Source organism: Maylandia zebra, linkage group LG15, assembly GCF_041146795.1.
Source record: "Maylandia zebra isolate NMK-2024a linkage group LG15, Mzebra_GT3a, whole genome shotgun sequence".
Classification (NCBI taxonomy): domain Eukaryota; kingdom Metazoa; phylum Chordata; class Actinopteri; order Cichliformes; family Cichlidae; genus Maylandia; species Maylandia zebra.
Window position 1 is genome coordinate 21,519,233 of NC_135181.1, and position 12,402 is coordinate 21,531,634.

At 43.2% G+C, this 12,402-nt stretch overlaps 1 protein-coding gene across 2 annotated transcripts in view; it reads right to left on the reverse strand.

The window, feature by feature from the left end:
- msraa (methionine sulfoxide reductase Aa) overlaps nucleotides 1–12,402 on the reverse strand; it is a 58,332-nt gene that overhangs the window by 17,035 nt on the left and 28,895 nt on the right. For both annotated transcript variants that reach the window (XM_004550676.5, XM_004550675.5), the window contains exons 4-5: nucleotides 5,735–5,839; nucleotides 209–315 (exon numbers count right to left, since the gene is read on the reverse strand). In XM_004550676.5, coding sequence (XP_004550733.1) covers nucleotides 209–315; nucleotides 5,735–5,839 — 212 coding nt within the window. The remainder of the gene's footprint in view (nucleotides 1–208; nucleotides 316–5,734; nucleotides 5,840–12,402) is intronic.

Consider the following 12,402-nt stretch of genomic DNA (forward strand, 5'->3'; position numbering starts at 1 on the left):
GGGAAACGGGCCTCTAGTCACTATCTATCCCATATTTATGGGATGTCTCTCCGTGCAGCCTTTTTCATCATTTAGCATATTTGGGTTTTTTTCAAATCCAGAATAAAGGCTTCTGAAATCAGCATATGATGTTTAAAGGCAAAGAGACAAAAACAAGGCATTTAAAATCACCCAGTCATAAAAACAAATGACAGATATATTCGTGTACCTTCTGGTATTGCTCTTTGGAGGCCAGAGCTTCCTCAAGCTGCTGCTTTGTGTAGGTGTAGATGGCAGAGCGGTATGTCGTCCCAATATCGTTCCCCTGACGCATCCCTGCACAAAAACAGACACGCAAAAAAAAACAGACCAAAAAAATAAATACAAAAATCAAGATTTGACGATTTCAGCTGACGCGAGGTGCCGTTGTCCTCAGTTCTTGGCAGAGGGAACGTCACATCATCTGAAAACAACAGCTGACAACATTTCCAAAAATATGACTTGTCTGTCTTGGTGGAACTGAATGCTGTTTTTGACTGATTTGATCATCTCGCCGTGCATCCTTTCATCATTTAACTGTCATCTTGTCAGCCTGTCGACAACCGCGTCTGGTTAACTCAAAGGTTTCTAATGATGGCAATGTGTGTGGGTCAATCTGTGACGCACACGCAGGTGCAGACATTTATGTTCCAATGTGACTGAAGATATTTCATCCACCTACTGACAGCAAATATCATCAGCTTTACCTGCACCTGCGCTGCTGACATTGGCATGCATAACAAATCTAAATCAGTACATTAAATGTGTTTATCGGGAAGTTTTATGTGAAGGGATTGCCTAAACATGTTATGCCTCTCATTCAAAGCAGCAGCAGACAAAAAATGACATGTTTCAAACTAATTCAAACTAATGCTGGAGCAGCTTTTTCAGGACCCTGTGGCTCTGAAGGGTCTCGTTTATTTAGACGTGACTCACAGTTGCAGCCAGTACAAAGATAACAGATGCATTCAAAAACATATTATAGAAATTATAGAGTTACAGAAATATAAAGGAACAAGCCTGTATACATGGAAATGTGACTCCTAAAGTGCATTTACATGAGTTATTTTAACATTTAGACCCTTCTGCCAAAACGACAGGATAAAGTTAATAGTAAATAATTAAATGTGATGATCATAACAAAAAAAACAAGAGGGATGTTAGATTATCAAGGAGACTGCTGTGTCTCTATAAACAGCAACACTGAGGACCACATAAAGCAAGCATGGAAAAACACCAGCTGCAGCAGCTCCCATTTTTCTCTCAATAAGATGAGGATCATTACAGAAATATGACCTTTTACATGCTTCATTACTTTTCAGTATGCTGACATATTATAATATCTTTTTGTTGTAATGTATGTTAGATAAAATAACATTTATCCTATATGTGAATGAATGAAAACCTGTTTCTGAAAACTGTAATTTTTTTTGATACTGTGGGAAGAATTTACACTATTTTGTGGTGGGGTGATAAAAAGAGAGGACAAAAGCACTTAGCTTGCTACACATTATATCTAAAGGAGTTGCAGGGCCATGGAATTAGGGATGGGTATCGAAACCCGGTTCTTGTTGAGAACCGGTTCCCACTGTTTCAATTCCTTGGAATTGTTTGCCATTTTTGCAAACGATTCCCTTATCGATTCCAGTCGCCCCGAATGATGTCACCACGTTGCGGAGCGTCATTTACCTGGCAGGGAACACGGCGCCTAAGCGGCTCAAACGCTCAAAAGTTTGGTTATACTTTACGAGAACGGATGACAACAGGGCGACTTGCAATACTTGCAAAGTAGAGATTTCCTTTAAGGGAGGAAACACTACGAATATGCAAAAGCATTTGCTCACAAAACACGCGAAGACCTTAAATGAATGTTGTGTTTTTAATTCCGCTCCGGACTCGTGAAGCTCAACCCAGCAGCAGCGGTAACGTCTGCACATCCTCTCCCGTTAATGCGGCAGGTAAATAATCAACTAACAGTGCATATTATGTTAGCACGATCTGCCTTGTTACAAAACCTGCCATTACTGTGCATTTAGGTGACCATGATGAGAGAGACAGACAGAGTCTGGCTGGCTCAGATGCTGGCAGTTCTCGCTGCAGTCTACCGGTAGCGTCTCCTTTCAGGCCAGGATAGACGAATGTCACCGAGCAGTGACTAAGTTTGTGGTAAAAGGCTTGCCACAGCAGATGCCCCCGATTTCACTTTGGTAAGTGAATGTGTTTAATTGTAGGCAGGGACATTACTGGATATTCTTGTGTAATTGCTACTGAATAATTTATGTTATACTTTGTTCTTGCTACAGAAGAATATTTATTTTATTATTTTACATTTACAATTTTTTTTCCTGGGGACTCTGTGTTACCCCATTGAAGAGCCGTGGGCTGTGGATCTCTTAAGATCTCACTGCTGGGTTTGTAAGGCCATGTTACTCCTAAATTTCTATCTTGTTCAAAGAGAAGATATAAAACACAGTTCTAAGCTAATCGACCTTAGTGCTCTCCTTTTTAAAAAAGAATCGATAAAGAATCGAATCGTTAAACGGAATCGTGAAAATCTTATCAATACCCATCCCTACATGGAATACATGCCACGAAACTCGTGGTGCACGATTTTCTGCTGATGTTGTAACAACCGTAATTACAACATAGCACCACTAGGGAACTTCCCTTTATTATAGTAGGAGGGGAGACCCCTAGAGTTGTGCATGGCCCGTAGCATTACCGACAGCCAATCACATTCATCTCTTCACTGTTGTTGTAATGGACTAACCGACTCCAGGACCTGTATGACCGTAGAGTCGACAGCTATGGATTAGTGGTCTACCTACCTGACTAGCCACTAAGTTATCTGGTTAACTTCCAGACTGCACACCCGCTAGACCTGCTAGCTGCTCCTCCCTCCCCAGATTTCCATTACAATGTTAACGCCAGAGTTAGCGGAGTTACCGCAGTCAGCAAAGCATTGTCGACTTTTACACACTATGAACCTTAGCACTCGATGACCTAGACGCTTTCATTTTCAGTTGATAGTGGAATATCTAGGAGGGAAGAAATATCCTGAACTGGCTTGGTGCAGCTGTGGCATCCTATTACAGTACCACACACAACCCAATATTCCACAAATGTTTGTAAGGGCAGACTACACGGTTAGGCTCTTGATTTTATACACGTGTGGAAATGGGACCAAAAACAGCTGAATTCAAAGATTAAGATGTGTGCCCTGATTCTTTTGTTCGGTAGTGCAGGGTGATGTCATTTGTTGCAGAACTGAAGTGGTTCTATTGATTTGCTTTGCTTGCACTGAAAAGTCAAGAAAAGTTCAAGCATCAGCCAATCACTTTCTTTCTCTTAGCCAAGTCAGTGTCACGGGTGGGGGGTTGGGATCTATCCCAGCTGCCACAGGGCAAGCAGTGGGATACACCCTGGACAGGTTGCCAGTCTGTCTCCGGGCTAACACACAAAATCACCAATTAATCTAACTCTACAAACTATATTTCTCGGGACTGTGAGGAAGATAGAGTACCCAGGGAATTCACAGAGAGAACATGCAAACCGGCCCAATGCTGGATTCGAAACCAGGCCCTTCTTGCAGTGAGGCAACAGTGCTAACCACTGCACTACCAAAAAGGTAACCAGAACCAGAAATAGCTGCTTCTGCAGTTCACCATCAGAAAGAAGGAGAAGCCAATCACTGAAGTGAGTAATCATACTTTACTACATGAAAAGATTAGCACGTGGCAGTGAGCCTGTGTCATGTAATTTGCTCATGTAAGCTTAGTTAGGTTTCATTGTGAGTGATTGGTTGCTGTCTCTATAGTGAAAACCAAGTCCCAAGTTCGGTTAAATGGGAAGGGCATCTGGTGTAAAATCTTTGTCAAATTAAACATGTGGATGATCTTTAATTGGAAACAGACATTTTGAAGATGACACTGACACTGGAGATGAGGAGAAAGACTTTATGAAATAAACTAGCACCGTAATTGTCGGGCTATAAGCCGCTACTTTTTGCACAAGCTTTGAACCCTGCAGCTTTTAGTCAGGTGTGGCTTTTCTATGGATTTTCCATAATTTTTGTGATATCGTAAGACGATTTGTTTTGTTTGTTCCGCTGTTGTACGGCACTACGTTGCCTGGCGGAAGGGCATGTGATCAGACACACAGTATCGGGGTTAAAGAGTGGTATGTTGGTCACGTGTCCATCCGCCAGGCAACATAGTGTCGTACAAGTAGTGCGAAAAACAAACTTCAAAGTAGCGCTACACGTTCAGCGGGAGTCGTGGATGACGAGCGGCGATAAACTTGCGAAAAGCAAGTTATGCTCAACTCCACCGGTGGAATCTGACAGCGTGGAAAAGTGTGAAAACATCCATGATCACCAACGGATTTCGAAGGGCTGGACTGCTGCATGATGGAGAGGAGGACACCGCCACGGCCCTTCAGAGGGTGTTCGACTCTGACACTGACAACGACGATTTCTTTGGTTTTGTAAGTGACAACGAAGGAATGAAGCTGAGAGTAGATGACGAAGCCACCCTGAGCCTGTTCGTATCCGACACTGGAGAAGAGGACTTTGGTGGTTTTAGTGGTGAATGACTGACTTTTCTTCTTGTTAAAGCCGTGTCGCTGCACCTGAGCCTAAAAGGTAGTCCGAATCTATTTTTCTGGTGTGCTGTAGGTTATTGTTATGTACTACATTTGTTACTCATTTATGAAGCACAGTACATGTTTCGTACTTGTAATTACTGCTACTTGTACATATACCTAAAAAGTTATGCAAATATGTACCCATAACTTGTTTTTCAAAATATTAATAAAAGTGATGTCTCCAAACAGCCATCTCTTTCCTGACAATTCCCTTTGTGCATATTCTCTTACATATGATAAGTCAACACTGAAACACCTGCGGCTTTTAGTCAGGTGCGGCTAATGTATGTACAAAACAGATTTTGAGCAGGGGATTCGATACCCATCCCCTGATTTTAGCTTGTGCGGCTAATATTCGGGTGCGCTTTGTAGTCCAGGAAATACGGTATTCCTACTTTACACTTACTCGGAGATGAATGTAAAGTAGGTTAAACCAGCTAAATGCAAAAGGGTGGATAATTTCTGGTAATGCAAATGTACTCTGTTACATTTCTCAGGAGGTAGCTGAAAATGTAATATATTATTTATACTAGAAGTAATGTAATGCAATGTAACAAGTTAAAAAATAACATTAAAACTAAGCTTTAAGAAGTTGGCAAATAGCAGCTAACAGTTGAGCCAGCCTGAAAAAACTGAGTCTGTAATTTTGAAACAATGAGCCTAAAACATGCTTTTGTTTCAAAAGGCTTTATTAGCTGTTTTTTTTCTGTTGCCATCTTTAAACCAAACACTTTTCTTTCTTTTTTTCTCATCAGTTTTATCCTCATAATAGTTCCCTAATGGTATTCTAAGATACATACGATGATAGATGATGCTTCCTGTTCTCACTCAGTTTAATAAAATCTTGAATGTATTACAAACTGATATTACTGTTAGTGCGGGTTAATAGAATTTCCTGGTGAAAATCAGAAGAAAATGAAGCATAATGGGGAAAAGGTAAGAAGAAAAATTACACTTTTCAGTATTCACTGCATTAGCCACTTTTTCATTCTGTTTATCAGTTTTTAAAAAAAAAAAACCTCAGTGTTTTCCTTTGGGGCCAAAGTAATGAGTTTGTTGGTGAATGATGTACCTTGAGTTGGGTTGTGGCTTTCCCAGAAGACTTTGAGGAGACTGGCAAAGCTGATCTGCTCTGGTTGGAAGACAACTCTGACCACCTCAGCGTGGCCTGTCCTGCCTGCAAAATACAACATTTGTGAGCAGATGAATGATACGGAAAGGTACAGCGTGTTCAGCTGATGAATCATTCCCCCTAATTCACTGCTTATGAAAAAACATTTAGATTTTTTTTCCTTTCACATTTTCCACAGCTCCATTAAGAGCTTTTTTTGGTTTGGACCTGGGTTGTTTCATTGCATTGCTCAATGTGAATGGAGGTTAAGATGGCCCCAGTTTGGAACTGAAGCAATGTGATGCTATGGACAAGATCACCCGCAAAATTGTTTTTAGCTTTTGTGTAACACATTAAATATTTTCACCATATTGACTTTCCACTAGAAAGCCCTTTCTAATGAGGGACTTGGGAGTCACTGGTCTACATCGATTTGTTGTGCATTACTGAACAAATCCAGCTACTGATGAAAATACAGTGAAAAGCTTCGGAATAACAAGTGGACTGCAGTTGATCCAATTTTATTTTAACTGCTGGTTTGCAAGCAAGCTATTACCCATAATCCAGAAGTACTAGCTAAATAAGTACTTAAGTCATGATGAGGACCAAGCGAAATAGACCAGTAAAAGGACCTTGAGTTAAGATTATTTTGTTAACTTCAGCCTGACAGCTTATCACTCTTCACTTGCCATTAACAAACCAGCCTTGAAGGTCTTCTTACTGTTTTCCTTTGGATCCTTTGCTTGCATCACATGGTCTTCGTCAGCAGCTGTAAGTGCTTAGCTGTATTTTAGGTACCTCATCCATACTGTCTCTCAATTTGAGCTTAATATTTTAATCTAGACTTCACTGTCATTGACAGAAGAATCTCAACTCAAGGTTCACCTTTTCACTGGTTCTGGAGCTTTTAAAATCAAGAGTTATTGATCCCTCTAGTACAGGGGTGCCCAATCCCAGTCCTCGAGAGCTACCGTCCTGCAGCTTTTAGATGCATCCTTGTTCCCACACACCTGAATCAAATGAATGGCTTGTTATCAGGCCTTTGCCAAACATGATGGCATGCTGAAGAGATCAAACCATTTGATTCAGCTGTGTTGGAGTAGGGATGCATCTAAAAGCTGCAGGATAGTAGCTCTCGAGGACCGGGATTGGGCACCCCTGCTCTAGTAGATGTGAACAAAACAGTCATGACTAAAGGGAAGCTTTTAGAAAACAAGAAAAAGCACACAAGACTTATAACTTACAGTATTCACATAATATATTTTAATATCCAAAGCTAAGGAGTTCTAAGGTAGATATTTGTATATTTTCTGAATGCCTCCAAAATGATCATATTTTACACCTAAAAAAACAGATTTTTTTTTTCTTAAATACTGGTTCAAAGCCGATTTCAACATTCAACCACTACAAACAATCGCTGTTACAGACAGTCAAACAGCAGCTGGTGCTGGTAATGAGCGTGACCCATTACGTGACACCTCATCTTCCCCCGTCTCTTATTCTGCCTCCACTCCTATGTCTCTCTCTGGCTTATTACTTTTTTAATATCAGGAGTTATGGATTCCTACGGAAAGATATTGGCGAACAGAGACAAAGCAGCAGTCGATATTAAATTAATGCTTCACCAGGCCAGTCTCACAGGAATTAATTCATCTTGGACAGCACGAGAAATACAGCAGTGGTTGGAACCACAAAAAATAATGCTGCAGCTGTTAGCTTAATAGACATTCAGCTGCAAAATAATCTGATAATCTATCATTAATTCAGAATCAACCTGCAATGACCTGAAATATTATTTTTCTCTTATTTTTGTTAAACTAAATGAATGAATTTCTTAAGACTCCTTTGCACCTGTATAAACAGCCTTTACTGGTAACTGGTGTTTGATGGCAGTGGAACAATTACATAACATCATTTTATAAATTCCATACATGTAATAAGCAGTTGCATGCTTTTACAGATCAAGCAGACATTAGGCAACATTTGCATTCATTATAATGTTTACTGACAAGTAAGAAGGTTATGTGATTACTTCAGTTTGTTTTTTGAATTACTCCAAAGGTTATGAATGGATTTGCATTAAAATTGTATCGGAGGCGGGGGCCTGGCCCAGCTTTGAAAGATTTCACTTTTGGATTTAATCTGACTCAGGATACTCTGGATTTTTCTTTTCTTTTTTTCCCTTTTCTTTTCTTTTTTTTTTTGGTAAAAACTGATCCAGCTCCATATATTCTTCTGGTTTAGGGCGTCAAAACTCTGGAGTTAAGGCCTAGAAACAGGCCCCAAAACAGGCACAAAGACATGACGAAAGGGGAGGACAGGACTATATAATGAGACACAGGGGGTCACAATCAAGTCAAGGCAGAGTCTTGAGCAGACACAAGACACAAGTGGAAAAAAATCGTTCGAGTTCCAGTGAAGTTACGGGGGGGGGGACATGACTGGAGACATGGGGAAAAAATCTGGAAAAATCAAAACAGGAACAAAAACTCAACAATAAACAGGCATTGTGGGAGCAGGACAATACACCGGAACGGAACAAAAAACAGGAACACAAAGATTGTAAAACAAAATGTGCACAAAACACTGGCGCACAGGGAGCAGTTCATCAATAATTCAGGGGACCAACCCGGAGGATGGCAACACGGGAGTCCAAAACAGTTTGGTTCCGGAGGCCGACCGTGCGGACGGCAACGGCGGCGACGTGGAAACAGTTCAGGGGGCCGACCGTGCGGACGGCAACGACGGCAATGACGGCAATGACGTCTAGAGGCCCAGAAAGTGCCCGCGATGCTGAGGTGCTGGACGTACCTTGGACGGCGGTGTAACAACCGCAGGACCAGAAGCAGAGGCCGGACCAGGCGACGCCGAAGCAGAGGCCGGACCAGGCGACGCCGAAACAGCTGCGGATGGTGACACTGCAGGTGACGGCTGAACGGGCCATTCGGACCCTCCAGCAGACATGAGGAAGGGATGGCCGGGCTCACCAGAACCCCCAGCGGACAAGGTAGATGGCGGCGCGGGAGCCGCAGAGTGCTTGATCTACTCACTCGAGCCTCCAGCAGGAGCAGATGCAGGTCCAGAGGGTGTCGGGACCCCTGACTGAACATTAGGCTGACTAGGTGGGTGAGTGTGTAGCTGACCAGGGAACTGAAGTACTACAAGGGACTGAACTGAAGTCTGAACTGGCACAGGGGACTGAACTGATGGCTGTAGTAACGATTGTGGTGAGAGTGGAGTAGGTGGTGGAGTAGATGACTGCACAGGAAACTGAACTAGAGGTGACTGCACAGGAGACTGAGCTAATGGTTCTGGTGCAAACATAGCTGCTGATGACAGAACCAATGGCTGAGCTACAGGGAGAGGGGACACTGAAGACGGAGTTATGGGTAGCGGGGATAAGGGCTGTGCTGCGGGCAGCAGTGACGATGTGGAGGTGTAACGGGTGGAGGAGTGGCTGAATTGGCTGCAGGCCGGGCGGTTAATGGCTCAGCTACAGAGTGCATTAATGGCAGGGCTATAGGTTGAATGACTGACTGAGTAGCAGCCTGAATGGCTGAGTGTAGTGATGGTTGTGGTGGAAGAGAAGCAAGTGGTAGTGTGGATGATGGAGCTAAGGGCGATTGAGTGGAAGACCGAACGGATGACTGAAGTGATGGTAGAGGTGAAAATGGAGCTTGTGGTGGAGATAACGACTGTGCTAGCGGGGACACAGGAGACGGAGCTAGCGGGGACACAGGAGACGGAGCTGCTAAGTGAGCTTACCACAGTTCTTTGCATTGTTATGGCGGGAGGAGCATGAGGAGAACAGTCTTTTAGATCACCCAAATGGGAAATTTTGGTTTCAAAGGAAACAGTCTTTTTCTTCTCAGCCATAACATAATCAGACCTTGGGCCTTCAGACCCAGTAAACTGTTCAGTATCACTTACACTCACCTAAGGCGTTTGCTCTGGTGAAGTCCTGGGTTCCGTCCGTGGCAATTTTCGCTGCCTGCGCTGCTGCTGCTTCCCCCTGGAAATGGGAGTGGAGATAGTGGTGGTTGCCGGTAATGGCAGAGAGGTAGAATCTGACTCCTCCTCTGACCATATTGCTGTGAGAAAAGAGGCAGGTGAGCGGTGGTCAGAGCTGGACGTGGATGGTGAAGAATTCCGCGACAGTGGCGTGGAAACCCCCTTGCGCTTTAATGGCCGCTGCTGCATTGCAGAGAGCTCCATCTGCTGCTGCAGCGGTGGTGGCTTCGGCGCTGAATACCGGGAGCGGGCGAGAATGGCTAACTCTCGGGCTTGCAGTACCTCCCGGGCCTCGCGCACCATGTTTATTGAGTCCATAAATCCTCCGAGTTGACCAAAGTGGGCGTTCCTCTCGAGGATGGCTTCAATGGCTTTGATTCCTACTGTCACGGCACGGACATCATCAGTGTGGGAAATCTGCTCTATCAGACCTTGGATGCAGGCCAAATCAATTTCCCGGGCGGAGCCTGCTGAGTCCATGTCTGGTCGCGTCGTTCTGTCATGAAGCACTGTGTGGCAGGCAGGAGTTGGACCCAAAATGCAGGACTCAGACACAAGGGATGAACTCAAAACCACAGCTTTAATTGCTGGCACGGAAAACGAGTATACAACGCAAACTAAACTAAACTGGGAAATAACAAATTAACACACAGGGAGATCCACACAGCATGAGGGACGACGCAATACTGAGTCAGAGAAACACAGGGTTTAAATACACTGGGAAGTAACGAGGGGAATGAGACACAGGAGGGCACAGCTGGCGAAACAAGGAAGCAAAGCAGGACACATTCACATAAGACATGGACCTTCAAAGTAAACAGGAAATACACAGAGACACAGACCAGAGGTGGACAGAAAAGCACAGAGAAGCACGAGGGAGAGCACAGACATGACGGGCTGGGAAAACATGTAATGTAACACAAGCAGGGGAAGCTCAATAAACTAAGCAACTTAGGACCGATAAATTAACTCCAAGAATAACAAATGAACTTGACATGAAACAGGAACACAGGAAAACTAAGAGCGCTGGGTCGAATGACCCAGGATCCTGACATAAACCTTCTGTTTGTGGGAGGTAGACAGTCAAGGGGGAGGTAAAGATGATTGTTTCACACAGGATGAACTCCTCAATGAAAAATAAATAAGGACTACTTTGAAGTGTAAATTATACAAAACTACTCCAGCAGAATCCAGGAATAATAAAAAGAGAAATGAACACAGCAGCTGCCATTTAAAGACACAAAGACAGTGGACCTCCAGCAATTTTTGGACATTACTTAACAGTACCGCTGAGACAACACATATATGTGTCTCTTTTTTTTTGTTGTTCACTTAAGCACAGAATAAGAGAGAGACAGAGACCAACTAAACATAAAAGGTGACTGAAAGAATAAATCTGTTTGTGTGGGTATTTTACCAAATTGGAACTATGGTGTTATAAGCCCACTGGGACTGCACAGCTAGACTTGACGAGCACTTCCCCCGAGTGTCAGCTGTGTTATTCAGTGTGTGACAACATAAGAAAAACAAAAAACAATTAAAAGAAATGATATATCATGTTTACTTTGTATAATTACAGCAGTGGCAGCACTGATAACTAGGGATGGGTACCGGTATCCGGTGCCATGATGGCACCGGTTCTGCCATAAACGGTAGTAACCAGACCGAAAAGCAGCGCACATTTCGGTGCTTTATTTCGGTGCTTTTTTTCCTGAGCTGTGATACACTTTAGATTCTAGCCAATCATTTTACGTTTCCGAGGATAGTAGGCGGGTCCAGGTACGTACGTTCTGTTAGAGCAGAGCTACAGATTAAAAATGCCCAAGGCGAAGCGGTCAAAAGTCTGACTGTACTTCATAGCAAAATATGCAAACTCAGCAGCAACAAGTGCTTTAAGCTGATACTGTGACACTGTCAAAGGAGGTAACACCTCAAATCCTATGAAACACCTGGCGACGCATAGTGGGGTTTTTTTGGGTTTTTTTAAAAGCTGAGAAATGCACCGTATTTGATAGCTTGCTGTGAGACCTCACACCGAGCACATCTACTGCAGGTGTGGTGCCTGTTATCGGACCCGGAGTTAGCAACATCCCCCAAAAACCCGAAGAGGAGAGTCCTGGCCCCTAGCCCTGCCAGTGTAGCAGAAATGATGATGGATGATGATGCAGCAGCAGCCGTTCTTCTCTGCGTGAGTAGCTTAATGCTGTTCGTGTGTAATTTACGTTGAGTAGGCTCACCACGTTATTACATTAATGCATGCAAGGTGAACTACCAAACACCGTAGTAGTTACATGCGGCTGTCCTCTTGTTTGATGGCAGATACTCCCTTCACCCTGGCCAAAAAGGCTAAAATGACCAAAGAAAAAGTGGAAAACAGTTAAACATGAGAGGTTTTTGGACAAAGTTTGTGTTTTTTCCATTGTTTAAGCACTGCTTCCAGCCAAGAGTGATACCATATATGCCCCATAGCTGCAGAAAAGGCTAACATTTAGAGCTGGGCGATAGAACGATAACGATATCTATCGCGATATAACTTTTACTCGATAGAGAAATTAAGCTATCGCGATAGACCTCGCCGCTCTTGTCCTCAAAAAAAAAAAAAAAAAAAAAAAAAAAAA